Below are 21,546 nucleotides of genomic sequence, written 5' to 3'. Positions count from 1 at the left end.
CGCCGGGAAGGAAGGAAAGTGCGGGTTCCCCTTTCTCCGTGCGGAGCGCGGGACTCGGAGTCTGGGAAGAGAGCACGCATTTTACCCAGCAGTAGCCAAGGACGCTGGCGGCCCTAGCAACGCGAAAGGCCTGCGAGCCGCCGGGGTGTGGTCAAGACTGCCACTCTCCCACCTATCCCCTCCGCCAGCAGTCTACCCTCATACCCCCGACTCGAATTATTATTATTATTATTTTTACTACATCCCTCCTCTTGCCTTTCCTCAAGTCTCCCACTCTGGGGATAACTTGTGGTTGTATCAGGATGGATTTTTATAAAAATACACCCAGGAGTTAGTACCCAGAAATCAGTGAAACGGGCAGTTGTTACTGTTGCGGGTTTCACTTGTGTTCTGGTCAGCATGGCAAGTAAGGCACAGTTTCAACACCAGGGCAGATTTCAGAAGGCCTGTTGCCAAGGCATGTGTAAGCCCATATTCTCTCATCAAACCCAGAAGGGTTCTTCAAATCTCCTTAATCCCCACTCCCACTCCAGTTCCAGTTAATCTCCACCACCCAGAGAGTAGAACTCCAGTGCTGAATTTTGCTTCGGTTGGTCTGTCTTAAAAAGGGGAGTCCTATTTTCACACAGTAAGTAGAACAGGGAGGCAGAGAGAGCTGGGGACACGGAATCAGTCCCCCTAGCTTCTAGGTCTGGCTCTGCATAGAACTAGCTGAATCAACTTATTTAACCTCTGGGTCTCAGTACCTCCCCTGCTAAATGGGAGACTGGAATTAGATGATAGGTAAGGTTCCTTTTTAGATCTCAAATTTTTGAGTCTAGATCAGCTTGTTTCTGAAATTCTACCAGGAAAAATGCAACTGGTTGCTGTCATGAGTCCCTGGGCTTTCCTATCCACCCTCTAACCAGGGCTCCTGGGAGGAGGGGAGCTCAAAGCATAGCTACAGCTTTCTTCTTAGCCTTCCTTCCTAGGGTTTACCCCCTTTGCGCACATTTAAAGAACGAGCACTGATTATTCCTTCTCCGCCGAGATTGCAGGAAAACTAAAATTCACCTCTAGCACAAAGCCTTGGATTCCCCTTAGCACCTACCTTTAAAAGTGGCTACTTGTTACCTAGTCTCAGAAGGTTGAGAATAACAAGTCCTATACATGTATTCACCCTTCTTAAAACTCCCTCTTACAAGAAAAAATGTTTTTCTTGCTTGTGGTCTAAATTAACTCTGAATATTAAAAAGTGTATTCAGTTTGTCACTAGACAATATTTAACACAAATGATACTAGTAGTGGCTGGACCAAATTAAATGATTGCTTTGAAAATACCTGTAAGTACTGAGAAATGCCAAAGTTTATTGCACTTTCCCTTCTCACTGACACTGGTGCATCCCATTCCTCTGTTCTCACTGAGACCATTTTAATCTAGATTCTTCACCTGTCCCACCCCGCCCCCTAAAACACACACACACACACACACACACACACACACACACACATGAATAGTAGAGACTGCACTCTAAGAGATAAATGGCTTTCCAAATTTTGTGGCCATTCCCTGGGCAACATCATTTCTTCTCAACTCTTTGGCGTCTCTGTCACATTGGACTCTCAACACCCCTATTCTTCTAAGGCTCTAATAATTTGTCTCCTTGCCTCACCCACTCCCCCCTTGTAACTGTTCTTCAAGGGCCAGACTTTAGAAATCTTCTCTTCTACCTCCATTCCTGCTTCATCTCTTACTCCTATGCTGATCATCTCATATCTATATTCAGGTCCTATTCTCATCTGAGCTCTCTCTTCTCCAACTGTACATTGGACATTTTCAGTTGTGCTATTGTCATCTCAAAGTCAAATCAGCCTGAGACTGACCCTAGCCTCTCCCATGCCCCAAACACCAACTTCTTTCCTAACTTAATAGTCTTTATCATGACATACTCCACTTTCTTCTCACCAGCAGAATCTGTGGGTACCAGTTGTAAATTCGTGCAGAACCTGATCACTTTCCACCACCCCTGCTGCTGCCACCCTTGTCCACCTTTGGTCATCTTTTATTTGGATCATTAAAAAAATAACCCAAAGTCATTCTTCTAAATGTCAAGTCAGATCAGGTTACTCCTCTGGCAAAACTCTCCAAACTTCCTGTCTCAGAAAAAGAGTTCCTACAATGGCCATCAAGCTCCTATACAACTGTGGTCCTTTAAATTCTGTGATGTCATCTCTTACCCTCTCCCTTGCTCAACCACTCCAGCAATACTGGCAGTCTTAGAGCAAAGCTGTCCAACAGAACTTTCTATGATGACAGACGTGTTCTGTATCTATATCTATATCTATATCTATACCTATACCTGCACTGTCCAATATGGTGGTCATTGGGCACTTGAACTCTGGCAAGTGCAAACTGAGGAACTGAATTTTTTTTTTTTTTTTTGCGGTACGCGGGCCTCTCACTGTTGTGGCCTCTCCCATGGCTCTGGACGCGCAGGCTCAGCGGCCATGGCTCACAGGCCCAGCCGCTCTGCAGCATGTGGGATCTTCCCAGACCGGGACACGAACCCATGTCCCCTGCATCAGCAGGCGGACTCTCAACCACTGCGCCACCAGGGAAGCCCTCCAGTCCAATTTTTATACAGCTGTACAGGGGATCGTTTTGCGGGGGCTCCTCATTCCCCATACCAGTGGTTCTCAACGCAGGCAAAGCCCTATGCCCTGGGACAGTGTTTTTAAAACTTACCCATAGAGATGAATGCATTTTACATCACGACATAGCACACATACACCCTTATATAACTGAAGTAGAGGTTCATAAATAGTTCTTCTCTTTAGTAATTGTGATATACTCTGTTTTCTTTTTCATTAATTTTTTTAGGGAGAGCTGAATGAGACTCACTAAATCAATATCACTTCCCATTAACGTTGTGGTCTTGGTTACACCTACAAATCATCTAGAAAGCTTTTTAAGCTTTCTAATGCCCAGATCCCACACTAGAGCAGTTAGAATTTTTAAGAGTGGGAGCTCACAAGGCTCCTCGGGTGAAGGCTTTCCTGAATCTTCCTGGCTTCTTACCACTTCCTCCTTTGAGCCTCACCTCTGAATTCTGGACCTACCTTTATTATAGCAGGCAGTACTCGATTTTGCATTCGTTTACATGTTTATCTGAGACTATAAGTTCCTTGGGGGCACGAGACTGTCTTGGGTCCCTAGCACCCAGCACACCGTAGCCTCCTCCATAAAGATTTGTTGAGAACGTAAATGCATGAGTGAAGCAGAGAGTAAACCATCTTCTTTGGCTTCCTCGTTCTTCATCCTTCTTTCTGGGTGTCCTCTTATTTCTTACTGCTCTTGCTTTGTTTTTCATTCACTGGCCCCTCTTCCTCAGCCCACTTCTGAAACAGTCAAATTGCCCTCTGCCCCGCCCTCAGCCCCCTCCCCACTCTCCCCTCTCGATGGGCCCTCCTCTGTGCACGTGGCTTCCATTCTTCCTCTGCTGGAGGCTTCCAGAGCCGCACCTCTAACCGTCACCTCTTTTCTGAGATCCAGATGACTTTCCAACGGCTTCTGGTAAAGCTTCGTGTTAGAGAGCTCGGCTCCAGTTCCAGAAGCTGCAAGGATGGGTTTAGGTTCCAGCTGAACCACCATGTCTTCCAAATTACTTAAGAGCTTTGTCTTCCTCATTAGTGAATTCGAGATGATGGACGGTGTCCAATTTGTAGGGTTGCTTTGAGGATTAAATGAAACGTTTAAACATGTATTTAAAGCTCTTAGCACAGTGCCTGGCTGGCAAAGGGTAGGTGCTCAGTAATGGTTACATACTCTCACTGGACTTCTCTATCTGGAGCTCCTTCAAACCCTTTAAACTGTCTGAAAACAGTATCTTCCCTCTCATACCTCTTACCTGTTTCCAAACATCCTGACTTCCTCCTCAGGTAATGCTAGAATCAGTGGGACCTTGCCTGATACAGATGTAATTTGGGGGCTGGGAAGGACTCTTAGGGGACCCTTGTCATTGCCACAGCTCTCAGCATCTCTCAGCCAGACAGCTACTACCGTCTCACAGGACTCGCTCTCTAATCCAAATTATCTGGTCTGTTCCTGCCAGAGTAATTCTTGTAAAATCAAAGCAAATCTTCCACTTGCTCCATTAAACTTTTCAGTGATGGGATAAAGCCCAAAGCCCTTCATGTGGCAAATAAAGTCCTTCATTACCTGGTCGCTGGACCCTGCATTCCCTTCTCCTGTATAGTATGCCTTACTGTTTCTTGCCTTGGTACCTGTTGTTTTTCGTTTTGAAGTGTCCTAACCTCTTACCCTCACCCCTCACCAGAGTGTATCTTGCTCCCTCTACAGCTCATTGTCTTCCTAGAGCATTTAATAAACACTGAGGGAATTATTATTATTTTTTTTTGCGGTACGCGGGCCTCTCACTGCTGTGGCCTCTCCCGTTGCGGAGCACAGGCTCCAGACACGCAGGCTCAGCGGCCATGGCCCACGGGCCCAGTCACTCCGCGGCACGTGGGATTCTCCCAGACCGGGGCACGAACCCGCGTCCCCTGCATCGGCAGGCGGACTCTCAACCACTGCGCCACCAGGGAAGCCCTAAGGGAATTATTTATCTTCTGTGTGTTTCCCATTCTCCATCCTGGCTTCACCAGCTGGTGAGCTCATTGAGAGCAGGCAACTTTTTATTTTTTAATGTAGTTTTGTTTCCTGAGCTGCCAGCCCAAAGCTTACAAATGAAAGGAACTCAGTGATTTATGAATGAATGAGCTTTGGAATTAGGAGACAATATAATTAGTTCATATCCTTGCTCTATTTATCTTGTGGGAGTAATTGTTTGGTAGAATACTGTGACTCTATTGCAGGTTGAGTGTCTTGTGCAATGCTTTGTGTTAGAAACAGCAGCATGTTGTAACATGTCTTGGGATCAGGAACTGTCTGACGTGGTATATTCTCTTCTGTTATTTAAGTCGTGTGTACAAACTCATTTGACAAACACTGAACCCCTGCTTTGTATCAGGCATTGGGCATAGCACAGGAACATATAGTAATAATACTACCATAATGCTAACTATTACATACCTCCTCTACTCTGCACCTAAGTAAGCTGGTGAGATCAACCACCTTCTAAATACGAGTAAATGGAAGTTCATATTTAAAAGGTCCTTTCTAGGAGAAAAAGCTAGTAAGTGGAGAACTAGATCTGAACCATGGTCTGCCCTATTACTCAGTTCATTGCTCCATTCAGTTCTGTGTAGTGACTCGCAGGTACCAACTGTTGAACAACTTTTGCCTTTAAGGTGCGGAACGTGCATTTTTTTAAATTTAATTCTCTTAACACTCCGCAAGGCTTTATCCCATTTTCCTGGATAGGAAATGGGATCAGAGAGGTTAAATAACCTGTGCAGGATCACACAGGACTGTGGCAGGTAGCAGAGCTGAGGTACTCAGGTCTGCTTGACTCCCAAGCCCCTTCTCTGTCCACTTAGCACATGGCATGATCTAGCCAGAGGGCAAATGGCTGTAAGTGGGGAATTGAAGTTCACTGTGGTAAGTGCAGGGATAAAACAGCAAGGGCAAGGAGCTGCTGGTTCAATGAGGAAGGAATGGAGAGAGCTGTTCAGACTGTGGATTCCATATGTTCTGATCATGTCAATATTATGCTAAGTCACTCACTTGCTCACTCATTCATCTAATATTTTGAGCCCTTCGATTTGCTATGGATACTAGTGATGATTGATACAAACATGAGAAAGACAAAGTCTTTAAAAAAAACTCAGTCAAAACCAAACCAGGGAATTCCCTGGCAGTCCAGCACACCTCCACTACAGCGGGCCCAGGTTCGATCCCTGGTCGGGGAACTAAGATCCCCCAAACTGTGCAGCAAGGCCAAACAATAAACAAACAAAAGAACCCCAACCCAAACCAAACCCAAACAAAAATACTTAGTCTTGTAAGGAAAAGGGGATAGAAGGATGAGACAGAAGAAGAAATGGCTACAACAGAAATCAATGCTACAACAGAGCTAGTCCCCAGGTACCGTTAACCAGGCATGGAAGGTAAACCAGCAGCTTCCTCTCAGTTACAACGAGTCCATTCCACCTGGACTGCTTACCAGGCCTCCTGGGCCCTCCAGGATCTGTCCTGACAACCTCTCTGACCACCTGTCCTCTGCCACGTGTACCTACTTCTGGTTCAAGTTTGCCAGGCTCCTTCCTGCCGTTGGGCCTTTGCCCTTGCTGTTCCCAGAGCCCGGCCTGCTCTTTCCCTGGTGTTCTGCATCCGGAACTTAGCTCCAGTGTCTCGTCCTCAGAGAGGCCTCCCTGAGCGCCCTCCTCATTCACACTTTGTCACATCATCCAGTCCTTCTCCTCTTCCTCCCGGCACGAATCATGATCCAAAAGTCACTATAGTTTAGTAGTTAAGAGCATGGGCTCTGAAACCCTGTCTCAGTTCCGGCATTTTACTAAAGTAACCTTGGCCATGTTATTTAACCTCTCTGGGTCTCAGTTTTCTCATCTGAAAATGGGGATGATGACAAAGGCCCTCCAAATCTCCTAGGGTACTGTAGTGGGGTTAACTGAGTTTACGTATGTAAAGCAGTAACAGTGCCTGGCATTTAGGGGGGGATGTAATAAAGACACAGTGAGTGAATCGCCTCATTTTCATTCCTCAACCCAATACATATTGAGTTTGAATACAGACAGACAATAGAATGCAGGGCTGGGAATGCAACAGTGGACAGGCCAGGCATATCCTCTGTCCACAAGAGCTTACTGCCTGTCTGCACCATTTCCCTTGTTGACACAGATCTGCATTTTACTTGTAAACTTTTACCTAGAGGTCATCTGAACCTTTCCCCTTCATTCCAGTTTCTAGTTCCCACTTCCTGCCTCGGGATTCGTAGTACCCAGAAGGTACCCCCTGCTAGCGCCTTATTATGGCTTGAGGTCACACATAAATCTATGCATTTTTATACCCACACAATTTGTTGCTTGTAGTTGCATCCATTCCTTTGGAGTTAGAATCAGTTAGAGGTTTGGCTAACGAGGAATTGGTGAAAGGTCACCAAGGAGATGAGAAAAGCAGAAAAAGAGCTGAGAGGTCTACCTCTTAGCTTCTTCTTTCCGGGGACAGACTTTCCCCAAGTCTGCCTAATTTCTTCTCACCTAGATTTCACTTTGTCTTGGAAGCCTTCCCTGACTTTCTAAGACAATGGGCTCTTGAATAGACCTTGTGCTCATCCCTATAGTAAGACTTCATTCCACTGCAGGGTAACTGTCTACTCTCCTCTCTCTCCCACTTGTCTGGCTCACCGTATGGCCTGGGCCATCTTTTTGGTCTTATTCTCCATTGTATCCTCAAACCAGCAATACCTTCTTATTGTTAGCAAGTAGTGCCCTTTATGCATGTATTGAACTTAGGTAGAGGGTAAGAACCAGTAAAGTGGGTAAATTAGGAGGCAGTGATTTAAATTGTGTTACAAAAGGACTATTTACTTTTAAAAGAAGTTTTTTCAGGGTTCCATTGAGTAGGGAGTCAGGGTTATTGCTATAGAAACAACCCCCAAGTTTCAGTGGCTTATTGCCCACCAAAAAACTTTCTCAATGATGTGACAGTTCAATTCAAGTGTTCAGTTAGCAACCTTCTAAATCCTGTGGTCCACCATCCCTTATGCCCTTGGGGTCCTCTGCATTTGGCTAGTAGACGTGGGGAGAGAGGAAGAAGACAATCATTGAGGACAATCACATGACTTCCCCTCCCTAACAGGGACTGGTTTGCACAGCTGCACCGACCGCTAGGGAAGCTGGGGAAAGCAGTCTAGTGGGTGCCCAGGAGGAGAGGGAAGTGTGTTTTGTGAGCACACAGCAGTCTCTGCCCTGGGAGCACACCAGAGCCAGCTGGCCCTGTGTAAAGTGAAGTGCTTGATCACCTGCAGTGGGTCCCAGAATAAGGAAATTGCACTGATGTCTACTGTTCTGGCTTTGCAGAAGAACTCATGTGATCAAAATCTAAATCATTGCCTCGAACTCATTGAACAAGTCGCCAAAGTGCAGGGACAACTCTTTGGGATCTTCGCTACAGCAGCCCAAGAAGGTGAGAATGGCCCATGCATCCCCGTCTTTGCTTTCTTTTCTTTGTCCCTTCTCCGTGCTCTCTGACTGGGTTTCTGTGGTTGGATTTCTCTCGCTGACCTGATGTGTGGATTCTTCTAGGAGGACGTTATGATGGTGTGGAAACAATCAAATCGCGCCTTTTGCCTTGGCTGGAGGCCTCCTTTACTGCCGCTTCCCTAGGAAAACCTGTCGACAGCAAGGTCCCCTCTCTACAGGTAGGGATGCTAAAGGATCCTCCTAGGTGTTCAGCACCTGATCAGGCTCTGGGGACTCAAACATACGTAAGACATGGTTTTTACCTAGTAAGGGGCTCAACTCTAGTTAGTGAATTGAGACATGGGTTGAAAAGGTGAGTTTCTATACACAGTAATACGTGGCATAATGGATTAAGCTTTCTCCTAAGACAGATCGGCATTAAAATCTCAGCCTTGCCTACCTACTGGTGGTATGGCTTCAGGCAACTCAATAAGCCCCTGCTTCCTCAGCTGTGAAAAGGTCCTTGTGATGGTCTGCATCTGGGACATTGCTGGGCCCACATTAGGCACTAAATAGTAACTTTTAAACAACAAGTTAGCCACCCAGACAGGGTACCACCGGGCGGAGTCAGAAGAGAAAGAGATCATTAGATGGGGGAAAGCTCAGTATTCTGAAAGAGTAAAACAAAACTACTTGGAAACTTCCAAGATAAGAAGAAAACTCAATTCTGGTAGATCGATCATGAGTGTCATCATTTGTGGTTGATATTGGTGGTTTCCATGCGACAGTGGCAGTGTTTTAACAGTTGAGGACCAGACTGGAAAGACAACGCATACTTTGCTTAAGGCGCTGGTATCACTATGTCTGGATAGGCAAAACATTTGTAACCTTGATTTTAAATGTTTATATGGATTTACATAAAATCCTTTCAAAAACTGAACCATTTAGAGCAGGCCGTTCTAAGCAAGAGGGCCTTATGAGGTAGTGGCCAAAGCACTCCTGCTTAGAGATCACTGGACAGAATCCTAGTCTATCTTCTATGGTCCTGTGTAGGTTGTCCAACCTGTTAGGTCTCAGTTTCCTCATCTGTTATATGGAAACAATGCTTTTGCTGACCTAACAGGGTCACTGTGAGAGTTAAACGTGATAAACCTGCGAAACAACTTACATGTAGTAAGGGCTCTGGAGACATCAGCTGTTGTTAAACAAATTTTTATGTGGGGATTTTCATATGCCTCTTAGATTTTTACCCCCTGTGGATGTTATTTTGGGTATAAAGGTGTAGGATGATATTTCACTGTCTTTTTTAAAAATCTGAGGTATCATTTACCGGTAGTGAAAACCATAGGTTGGTGAATTTTGACAAATGGATATATTCTTGTAAGTCACACCACTATCGAGATAGAGGACATTTCCATCACTTCAGAGCATTCCCTTATGCCACTTCCCAGTCCCCTCCTTCCACCCTCAGGGCAACCACTCTTCTGATTTTTATCACTCTCCATTAATTTTGCCTGCATGGGAAATTCATGAAGATGGAACTATACATTACGTCCCTTTTGTACTTGACTTCTTTTTTCCAGCGTAGTGTTTTTGCAATCTGCCCATGCGGTTTCATGTATTCAGACTCTGTTTTGATTTGTGTACCATTCCAGGACACGTTTGATAAGGACGGACGTAAAGAGTTTGGCGCTCGGGATCGGGACATACAACAATTAGATGCTGATTTGAATGCAACTCGTAATCAACTCAACCAGGTTCAAGACGAGTAAGAGGAATGCAAGTTATTTTCTTCCAAAAAGAATTGTCTGTTCTTAATTTTTAAGTTTGAAAGGAGAATACTGGCTCATGTAAAATGTAGACATTTGCAAATAAGTCATATGATGTGTGTATATATGTGTGTGTGTGTGTGTGTGTGTGTGTATGAGTTGGGAGGCAGTGTCTTTGAATTTGGGGACAGGATTCCTATATTACATTATGATCCCTAAGACCCTGGTCCCCTTGGCTTCATTCCTGGGGCTCCTCCTTTTCCATAGGCCCACTATCAGTCCATATGTATGAAAGAGAAAGATTGTTGCATGAAAATCTAACTTTGGGGAGGAAAATAAGAAAAGAGGCAGAAGAGGAAGGGTTAAAGATAGTGAAAGATCAGGTAAAGAGAAAAATTAAGAGAAAGAGAGAAAAAGTAAGATGAGGCAGCCTGCATCTATCTGTCAGTTAGAGGTTATACACGCCTAACTGAGAACCATTCAAGATTTTGGAATAACTTTTAGATATAAAAATGTATTTTTAAAAAGTTAAGCAATGTCTGGCAGTAACAGATCTCAGATGTATGCTGTGTGCAAAGCCAGGGTAGCAAGTTCAAGGAATCACTGCAAAGAAAATTGCAAACTTTGGGTTGTACTTGAGGGAGATAGACAGATGTGATGCAGCTGCTTTTAACATATCTAATAAAAATCCATCAGTAAGGTGTTTCTCCTACCACAGCATTGCTCCATGGCTGACATGTAGAGGATGGCAAGGGATTCTTTTGTCACTAGTTAAGGCTTGTGATGGAATAGGGTATGGCATTCTGCCTTGTTCTCTGATTAGATTTCCTTCTAAGGAAAACATCTCTATTGATTGATTTAATTTTGTCCAATTATAAAAGTAATACACATTTCCTTTGTCAAAATGCCTATAACAAATAAAAGTATAAAGATGAAAATCAACTGTTAGTTCATGCCTGTTAACATTTTGGCATATTTTACTCCAGACATTTTTCCTTTCTCACACACACACACGGTAACAGGGTTACCTCTACACACTCCCATTCATTTTTCCAACTGGAACCACTGTCAGTGTGTAGTTTTACAGCTGCAGCAGTCAAAATTTACAAATGAACTGTGCAAGATGCCTAATTCCTCTGAATTCGTATGACTTATTTCAACTAACGTCAACTGATTTGGAGAAGGGTAAGAAGGAACCTTAAATCTGCCACTTCTTTTCTGGTTTATCGTAGTTTGTTTTGTGTAAATATTCAGTTAATTCCAAGCTCTGTTCGGGGCTGTGTTTGCCATTTCAAGGGGTCTCATTGTCCTCCTCCTTCCTTAGACAGGCGTCTAGGGGTGAAGGGCTGTTTCCGTGCTCTCCTGGTGATGGAGGAGAGGGGCTTTTTGTCTTGTACTGCCCTCTGGGTTCTTGCTGCCTTGGTTCTACCTGGGCACTGGAGTCTTGTGCTGATGGGCGCTGAGTTGTGGCTCATCTGGTTAAGTTTCCTCACGCATTCGCTGGCCCCTGCTGCTGCCTCCATTTGCCTCTGGTTGTGAGGCAAAGCTTCGCAACTTGCTGATTCTTGTTTTCAGTCAGAATCCGTAGGAGCCAGGAATTCCTACCTGCCTCTCTTGTCACTATGGCTGTGTAGTTACCCATCAGGGGCATCATGGACCATAAACGAGAACTGCACGCTTTTTTTAAAAAAGCTTTTTATTTGGAAATAATTTCAAATACAGAAAATTTGCAAGAATAGTACTAAGAACACCCATATACCCTTTCATATGCCCCTTGTCCTGTTTGCTTTATCATTTTTAATTAATTAATTAATTAAATTTATTTATTTTTGGCTGCGTTGCGTCTTCGTTGCTGCATGCAGGCTTTCTCTAGTTGCAGCAAGCGGGGGCTACTCTTCGTTGAGGTGTGCGTGCTTTTCATTGTGGTGGCTTCTCTTGTTGAGGAGCACAGGGTCTAGGCATGCGGGCTTCAGTAGTGGCGCACGGGCTCAGTAGTTGTGGCACGCGGGCTTAGTTGCTCCGCGGCATGTACGATATTCCCGGACCAGGGCTCGAACCTGTTTCCCCTGCACTGGCAGGCGGATTCTTAACCACTGTGCCATCAGGGAAGTCCCTGCTTTATCATTTGTATGTATACTTTCCCTATCTGTATACACACTGCCCTCCGCCATTTGAAAGTTGCACACGGGAAGGTGCTTTTCCCTTTTGCTTTTCCCTGTTTTTGTTTTTTAACCCATGTGTGGTTCATGTTCCATTTTTTAAGGCATCGGAAATGATGGAGGCTGTTCCCCACATTCTATGGTAGCCAGCTCTCTCCTCCACTACTCTGCCTACCTGTCTTTAAATCCAGGGTGCTACCTAATGTGGAATGAGGGGCCCACCCCAGGAGGTTCCCATGGCTAACCCCGTGGAGACCAGTTTAGCTGTGACTCAGTTCCAAAGGTGCAAATTCCAATAGAGTGTTGAATGGGGACAGGTTTGCTCAGGTCTGACGAGCCCTAGACAAGGGAAGACTGCTGGATTTTATGTTGGGACTCTGATTAGAAATCTCACCTGTCCTCATTTCCTATATCCAATCTATTAGAACATCCAGTGGAATCTACCTCCTAAACGTCTCCCACACGTGCTCCTTTCTATTCTACTACCACTGCCCTCATTCAAGTCGCTGTTACCTTTTGCCTCAGCCAGTTGCCTTCCAGCTGGCTTCCCTGGGTCCATTCTTGCTGTACTACAACCCATTTTCCACACAGCAAATATAGATATACTTTTATTGTAGCAAGTCACCCCCTGGCTTAAAAGCTGTTAGTTGCTTCTTTTAGTACTTAGAAAAAAATTCTAAATTCCTTCCCAGGGCTCTCCCAGCCCTGCGTGATCTGACCCTACCTCTTGCTCCACCCTCATCTCATGCCAAGTTCCCCTCACCTAGTCTTCTGTCTACTTCCTCACCTCGAGGCCTTTGCCTGTGCTTTTTCAGAGAAATGGAAGTCGTCTGCTGGCTCTTGGCATGGCTGGCTTTTTCTTGTCCTTTAGGTCTCAGCTTAAATGTGACTTTCTCAGAGTCTGCGACCACTATACATTGAATGGTCTTTCCTCTCCCTCTCCTCTAATTCTCTTTCACAATCATCTAAGAATAGCACTTATTGCAAGTTGGAACTTTGAAAAATTTGTGTGAATATTTATGATCCAGTAGACTGGAAGCTCCAAAGGGTTACTGTCCTGTATCGCTATTCTGACACTTGTATCTCCAACATCTAGCATCGTAAATTCTCTATAACTTGCTCAATGAATGAATAAATCCATAACAAAAAATAAATATGTTAGCCTGCTTAAAACAATGCTTGTCACATGAAGGTATCTCCTTTCTTCTCTCTGCATGTCATCCAAGGGGGACAAGTTCGCATATATATATGTGCTCACACATGTATGCCATGTCTCGAGAGAAAAAAACCTGATTACTGTTCACACTCTTGTTTCTTTCTTGGTCTATTTTCTTCTTTTAATTTTCCACAGTTTTCTCTTGATAAAAATGTTCATTTTCCCATATATACTTTAAAAAATCTATAACATATTCACATTGAAATTAAATCACAGCAATTTCCTTACAATAACCAGCATCCCTATCGTGAAGTTATTGCTCCTCTGGTTTTATTTTAGACTTCAGACATTTCATTCATGCATTCATTCATTCAGTTTTTCTGTTTTTTTAAAAAATCTATACGACAGGTACTGTTTTAGGAGCTGGGGATAAAGAGATGAATAAAATAAAATCTTTGCCTTCAAGTAGTTCACAGTGTGTTTGTAATGAGATTACAGATGTGAACAAGTGTTGGAGGAGCTCAGGAGAAGGGAAGACAAACTTTTCTTGAGAGTCAGGTGTGGCCTTTGGAGAGGCACTCATTGGATGAGTGGGCGTTTGTTAGAGGAGAAGGGGATGAGATGGAATTTGGGGAAATGCACACCACCTCCTGCATTGCCTCATTGGATCTGTGTGGAATTGATAGGGATCCTGCTGTCCCATTATTTCTCAGTCTGCCTCACTGTATAGGGGAGGCCAGTGTTTGGCCTTCCATGGTTCCATCCAAGTGTAGGGAGGAAGACTGGTGTGAGTTTGGATAACAGTTGCAATCTCTTAGCTACAGAACTACTGTGATGAAAGATACTTGGTGTTCCAGGGATGCAAGGTCAGAGAAGTCCAAAAACCTTTGCCAATCCACAATCTCTCACTGTACTAGGACAACCTCATTGAGAACCATTGGTCTTCATCCAGTGGCATCCATCACATTCTCATTTCCTAAAGAAATAGTACGATTTATTATGATTTGTCTACAACGAGGAGAGTCCTTGAAACTAACAAGGACTAAGCTAGTTGAAAACTCAGGAAAACTGTGCTCAATTAGTGGTGGAAGTCAGAGGCAGGAAGACATGAAGTACTTGGTAGTCGAGTGTAATTGTGGAGGACTTTTTTATAGGCGGGCAAATAATTTTTCTATATTTAGCAAATCTGGGAAAATTAAGTCAAATGCAACTCTACAGTGCAAAGTAATAAGAATAGGTATTAGTATATTACAGAAAAATGGAGATTTTATAGAGAGGCAACCTGGGGATTCGGTGTAATTAGAGCAGATGAATTAGGAGGGTGAGAAGGAGAAACTGAACAAGTTTGTCTTTTACATTCTAATACCAGTAATTATTACCTAGCCTTTTAGAGGTAGTAGCTCTGTAATTTCTTTGTGTTTGACATCAAGGAAAGATGCGAGCATGTTTTTGCGTACTAGTGTGCCATGATATTTGTAATATCATCTAATTGAATGCAGATGTCTTATAATTCGATGTTGTTTATATTGAATTTATATCATACGGCAAAAGTTCCCAAGAGAACCTATGCCTTGATTTAGAAAGTCTGCCAATTTTGGAAAATCTGTCTTTAGTTACTGATTTCTCTTACAGTATGGCTGAAACTGAAAAGACTCTTAAAGAAACCAAGAACAGATCGGCCATATCCCTTCTGACTGCAGAGGGGGAAATAAATCAGCTAAGAAAGCAGTAAGAAAAAAAAAAAAATGACAGGATTATTGCAGGCTGCTGATTAACCTTTGAATTTAGCTTTTTTTGGTGCTCCATTACAATACGAAAGAAACTGTCCATAAAGAGGAAAGGCAGCAATGTTTTTATTAATGTTTTATATATTTTTCTTACTACAAAACAGTACTTATCCACTATAGAAAATCTTCAAAGTACAACATGGTAGAAAGGAACCTTAGCCCTCATAATTCCAGAGCCAGTTACTGTCACCATTTTCTATTTCTGTCAATTAGTACATTAAAAATAAAGTTAAGACAACAAAATGTAAGTATACAACTGTGGACCCCATTTTTTCATTTAACATTATTTTTTTCTATTACTAAGAAAAAATAAAGCAGAGCTTAGTCTTAAATAGGTACATCATATTTCCTCATTTGGGTATTTCCCTAACAGGGAATATTTACTTTGATGCCAATTTTCAACATTGGAAATAATTTTTTGTGGCCAATCTTAGTTTAAATTTCAGATTATCCTCTAAAGATAAATTTCTAGAAGGGGAAAATAAACACTGATCCTTTCAGGGTATACTTTTTTCAATCTTAACTTTGATTTTTCTTTCCCCAAAAAAGAGCAAATGGGAGTTGCAGTAAAAAAAAAAAAATATATATATATATATATGTATATAAATATATATATATATATATACATATATATATACACATACGAACATACATACCTTTCTATTGCCTTCATACATGTTCCAATTGTTCTGATTTCTTCAGGAACATCCATAAATTTTAGCTTGGAGCACTAATCTCATCTCCTAGTTGATATAGCTTCTCAAATTCTTTGATCATATTACTCAGCAATTCCCTATCACACCAGTTCTGTTCTTTACTGTCTCTAGGGCAGCTTTGAATTCTGCTATTGCGTTTTTAGCTTTTCTACATCCTTCTTAATCTTACGCCTTCCCTTTTCTTCTTACACCATTGTTATTTTCATCACAGCATGTTCTCTTCTTATGGCTTTTGCTCCCTTGTATGATGGCCATACTTCTTTTTATTAATGAGGATGCCAGTTTTATTTCTAAAGCTTTACTCCTTTCCATAGTAGTACATTATTTTCATAGGTCCACACTTCTGCTTAGTGTTGTGGATGTTACTCAATTTCCACTGCAGTTTCCCCCCACATTCCATCTGTTCAGAGAATAGAAGAGCTAGTGAGAATAGATTATCTCTTTGACCAGCTTCTGGACTAGGTTTTGGAGATCACAGGCTTCCAGAGTTTTGTGCAGTGAAGCCGTCCAACGTAGAATAGTATGTCTCTGCTTTGCCTCTGCAAAGACTTCATGACTCTGCCCACTCTGCTTTGGCTAGAGGATTTGCATGCCTATCTTTTCTTCAGGAGCCTTTTTCCATGCAAGCTACAGACGTGAAGTGGCACCCTGACCCTGGCAATTCTGCTCTTTGTTCATTTGTGTTTGATCCTATGTATTTCCATCCGAGTTTCCCAGGGCAATAACTGCACACTAAATAAAGCAGCCTCCTTAAGTAGGCCAATTGCCGTTTATTACCTTTCCTCCATCCCTCCCTTTCTCTCTTTTCTTTCAAACCTTTTTTTCTGTTCAGGCTTACATCTCTTCAAGCCCAGGAGGAATCTCGCCACAGACACTCAGAGCATAGGAGCTCAGAGAAGCGGGGCTCCGAGCGTAGGAGAGAGGAGCTGCGGGGCTCGGAGCCCCAGGGCTCGGAGCAGATGGGCGCGGACAGGTGGAGCGTAGACCAGCGGAAGGCAGAAGCGATATGCGATTATGAGAAACAGCTCCGAACGCTGAAGGACGAGATAGCTGTTCTGTCTGCTGAAAAATCTGTACTCCAAGGAAGGTCTGACAAATTCTCACAGATCTTTTCATTTAAGCTCCTTTTGTTGAGTTAGTGATAAAAGCCTGGCTTGGAAAAGGAAAAAAGAAAAAGAAAAAAGAAAAAAAAAATGATATCCTGAGCGCGAACCCCAATAATATGGAAAACTTTGAACCGTAGAGGGATTGTTTTCTCTAACTTCACCCTTCCATAGAGAAAATACCTCGTGGATTGACAATACTTGGGCACTAACTAATTTCGGACTGACATTGAAGCTTAAGGAATGAAACTAAGACGTGCCAAAGGAAGGTTCTTTGTCTTGTTACCAGATTTGAGCGCCTATAATGCAAAAGGCGGTACCCATGTTGAAAGACTGTTCCATGATGGGGGGAGGGTCCTGTTCTCTGAGTTCTAGGAGTTCTCTCGCCAGGATGACCAACTGTCATTTCACAGGGTATTGCCTTTTTTACATCTCACTTTGTTTGATGGAATGAGTAGGTAAGGGAATGTGAAATTCCCTTCTACTGATGGAGAGAACGTTAAGACAGGTCATTCAGACAGTGTTAAGTGAGGACAAAGTAGATTGTTTCTCTCTTTGGAGTTTCTGCATTTTCCTTGTTCTTTCTAACACTTCCCCTCTTCCCCCCACCCCCAGCCCCACAGTGTGCCCAGCTTCAGGCTATCAAAGCCACCCCTAACCCTGTTCTCCATTCCCCTAAATGTCACCTTAGGCTTTCATTTTGGGGAGTCACTCCATCAGTGTTGTGCGAGTGCCAGCTTGTACTGGCTCTGGGAACTGATTCTGTGCATTTCTACCTAACTCTGGTTTCAGCGATGTCACATTGATAGTTTGAAATTGGCTATGGTGAGAGTATTTGTTGCATCATGGAAACTGGCGAACACTATAAATGAGGGCTTTTTTTCCCTTTCCACCTTCGGAGAGTCTGCTTTGTACTGCCTTTTGCCCCACAGTTCCTTCTACAAAACTTCTCTTTTTGGTGGCCCATTCCCTTTGGACTAGCTAGTCTGATCATTTACTTTGTACTTGGTAGCAATATACGTTTCACTGACGGAATGCTTTTCGATTCACCAAGTACTTCCACATGTATTAGCTCACTTGATAACCTCCCCACCATCCCGAAATAGGGCACAAATTATGTAGGTGAAAATGGAGGACCTGCGGAGGAGAAAATGACTGCAAATGGTTCCATTGCTATGGAAGGGGAACACAGAATTTCTTTCTCATTGTTCAATCAGTGTTCATCTCATTTTATACCAGAAAGCTCAGTGATGTGTTAGTGGCCCAAGGTTGGGGTAAGAAATACTGAAAATCTGACTTTTTATTTAACTCTTGCTCTTGCTAGCTGTGTTACTCTAGGATAGCCTTCTTAGCATTTCTGAGCCTCAACTTCTTCATCTGTAAAAGGGCCAACTATCAATGCTAACCTTACCTGGCTGCTTGAAGGATAAATTGATGTGCTGAGTGAGTGAAAGTGTGTTATAAATTCTAATGCACCAGGCAAATATAGAGTATTGTTTTTTGTTTGTGGTCCTATTTGAGGCCTTATGGTGACACAGTGCCTCTCACAGGGAGCTGCTCTCCCTGTTCCCATGGCTTCTGGTTTATGGGGAGAGAAGCAGCCGAGTCTAGGAACAAGAGAGTGAAGGGAATCAGAGCGCTTCCCTGCCTGATTCCTGTTCACCAACAGGTCCGCCGGAATCCGGTCTCCGAGCCCTGACCCTCGCAGGCGCGGCCGCAGCCGCAGTCACAGCCGCAGCCGCAGTCACAGCCGCAGCCGCAGACGGTCCACCAGCCCCTCCACCGCGGTCGCGAAGGTCAGGAGCCCGTCTCCGAGTCGCGCCAAACTGTCCAGCGTGGCGCGCAAGGCCGCCCTGCTGTCCCGGTTCAGCGACGTCTATTCCCAGACCCGCCTGGATGCGCAGTGCCTGCTGCGGCGCTGCATCCACAACGCCGAGACGGTGCAGCGGATCATCTACATCGCGGCAGTGGTACGTGAGCCTAGCGCGCGCGCCGCTGCACTTCCGCGGTCCAAGGGCGCTGCGGCCAGGCAGTGCTTGGGTAAACTGAACAAGACGGCTTAAAAAAGACTTGGTAGGGCCTGAGGTCACTGAAGGAGGGTGGGTTTCCATCTGTCTCCTCCCTCCCTCCCTGCCTGCCTTCCATTACAGATATTTGCGATGAATTATTTTTCACACTCTATAACTATTCATATATGTTAATATCTATTTTGACCAGACATTTGTTGAAGCATCCATAAATGTAGGACTATCTCAGATGGGTATATACGAAGTTGATTCGCGCTGGATCTTCTATTGTAATATGGGTATATGTACGCACAATGGATATATTATTGCTAAGGGCTATCATTTGATTGGTTACCTTCTCTTCTTAGAAAAATCAAAAGGCTGTGATTGTGTTCACTCTTCTGTTTATTTAACTAAGAGGAGTCACTAGAACTGCTAACTACTTGAGTATGGCAAGATTAAAAAGTGCTCATATATAATCTCAAAATCCAAAGCAAATACATTTATTCTGTGGGTACCATACGGAGATACTAAGAGTCTGTAATGAGAACAGCTAAATATTAACAAACAAAACAAAATATTGGTGTGAGAGCGGAATTATCAGAATCTACCGGACTTTATCCTATATTTATTCATTTATATCGGGAGTCAGCAAACTGTGACCCCTGGGCCATATCTGGCCCTGATCTGTAATTCTAAGAGAAATACCACCCAAGAGCTAACATATACGAATGGTTTTACATTTTAAAGCGTTGTAAAAAAAAAAAAATGACAGAGACAATTATGTGACCGGCAAAGCCTAAAATATTTACTATCTGGCTTTTTACAGAAAAAAGAATTTATATCATTAAGAATTATTTAATTTATATATAATTTATATAAGAATCATGTACTGAGTTGGTTAAAGTTCTGTAATTGTAGAGGCTATATCTTTCATGCATAACTGAGTTTTCCCCATGCCTGCTATATTGCAAGCATTTAATAAATATTTGTTGAATTAATATATGCCAGGAAACATGTCAGACGCTTGATATGTGTCTATGTATGACGTGACCACTAGATTGATAATTTTCTCTTATTTCTTGACCAGTAGTATGATATTGCTGTGGGATCAAAGCATCAACTAGCATATTTCAAGTATTTATGTAACCACAGGTGATTTTATTTCCTTGAATGCCTGCATCGTCCTGCTCCTTGCAATCAGGATTACCAGAACAGTGGTCAACTGTCTTGAAATTAGTGAATATGGGTAGTCTTATATGTATTTATGTACTTTCCAAGATTTAGATATGTATTTTCTCCCAGATTAAAAGTAGTTTTGACCGCTGGATTTAGTTACCAGAAGTCCAATATGATGTTGAATTTTTGTTGGGCATTCTTTCTTCATTCCTTGCTTTGGACCTCTTTACCTCCCTCCTCCCACCAGATAAATTTGCTGTACTTTTATGTGCAGGAGGCGTTCCATGTAGCTAAAACGGCATTCAGACACTTTAAGATCCGTGTGAGGAAATCGCTGACATCGTCTTATGCAGGGTCCAACGGCTTTGAGGATGATGTCTTGGATTATATCGTTTGTCATCTTGATCTATATGATTCCCAAAGCAGTGTTAATGTAAGTGTTGGGTCTTTTATTGGGACTGGTTTGCTGCTGCTGCTGTTTATAATGAATACTAATAACTCAGAAATCCATCCAGCTTAGTGTCGCATCTATGTAATGGAAGAGCGGGAATGAGTATCCAATATATTTTGTAGAACCAGTCATTATTGGCTCTTTCTTTCTTAGACATATTATGAGGAAAATATTTTGAGCTTTCTAGTTTTATTCTTCAGACAGGCTCTTAAGATTGGAAGATAGAATACCATAGTGCTTAGGAGCAATGATTTCGGGAAAGATAGCTATGGGTTTGCATCCTGGTTCTGCCACTTACTAGCTGTGTGACCTTGCATTTATTTAACCTCTCTGTGCTTTAGTTTTCTAATCTTAAAATGGGAGCAACAATGGTCATGACCCCACAGAGTTTTTGAGAGGATTAAATGAAAGGAAGCAGGTAATTTGCTTAGCACAAGAGTTGGCACAGAGTAAACTCTCAATAAGAGCAAGCTATTATAATTATTATTATAGTTTATGAACAAGTCAGAGTCCTGTGTTGGCGATTATATAACTTGCTCAGAATAGAAAAATAAGGAAATAATAAATAAAAGCTACTAAGGGTTTTTGCTTTAGCTTTTTGTTTATGGAGACTTTCTTGGCCTTTAGTATGTCATTTGTTCTCTGTCATCTTTCCTCCTTCTCTGTTTCAGCACATGCACTTCTCTTCTAGTTTACCTTGTTTTCACTCACATGCTCTTTCCCCCTCCCAGCAGTCATAACGTCCTTAGGATTTTCAGTGTGTATTTCACAGGTTGGTAACAAGGTGATGCCATCTTTTTGTTTTTCAGGATGTGATCCGAGCCATGAATGTCAATCCCAAGATTTCATTCCCTCCTGAAGTTGATTTTCGCCTCCTCAGTAACTTCATCCAGGAGATATGTTGCATTGCGTTTGCAATGCAGACTTTAGACCCACCCCTCGACATTGCAGTTGGGGCCGATGGAGAAGTTTTTAATGATTGCAAGTAAGAGACATAGGAGCAGAAGCTAAGGGATTCTTTATAAATAAATTATCTTGTCTGTATTCTCTGGGAACAATTTAGGGAAAAGAGCTCTGGGTGGGGAAATCAACAGACATTACCTGATTTTCAGGCCCAGCCATATACTTCTCTGTACTA

The 21,546-nt window shown here is 43.0% G+C and overlaps 1 protein-coding gene across 1 annotated transcript in view; it reads left to right on the top strand.

The window, feature by feature from the left end:
• SPATA18 (spermatogenesis associated 18) overlaps positions 1-21,546 on the top strand; it is a 29,688-nt gene that overhangs the window by 420 nt on the left and 7,722 nt on the right. Inside the window, exons 2-9 of the mRNA XM_027104063.1 lie at positions 7,981-8,086; positions 8,206-8,321; positions 9,738-9,850; positions 14,799-14,894; positions 16,502-16,756; positions 18,442-18,742; positions 20,232-20,390; positions 21,218-21,393. Coding sequence (XP_026959864.1) covers positions 7,981-8,086; positions 8,206-8,321; positions 9,738-9,850; positions 14,799-14,894; positions 16,502-16,756; positions 18,442-18,742; positions 20,232-20,390; positions 21,218-21,393 — 1,322 coding nt within the window. The remainder of the gene's footprint in view (positions 1-7,980; positions 8,087-8,205; positions 8,322-9,737; positions 9,851-14,798; positions 14,895-16,501; positions 16,757-18,441; positions 18,743-20,231; positions 20,391-21,217; positions 21,394-21,546) is intronic.

Source organism: Aethalodelphis obliquidens, unplaced genomic scaffold (assembly GCF_003676395.1).
Source record: "Aethalodelphis obliquidens isolate GAN/ISIS:26980383/991018 unplaced genomic scaffold, ASM367639v1 scaffold6, whole genome shotgun sequence".
In the NCBI taxonomy this organism is placed as follows: domain Eukaryota; kingdom Metazoa; phylum Chordata; class Mammalia; order Artiodactyla; family Delphinidae; genus Aethalodelphis; species Aethalodelphis obliquidens.
The sequence above is the reverse complement of the archived record's forward strand: the minus strand, read 5'-3'. Positions and strand labels throughout refer to the sequence as shown.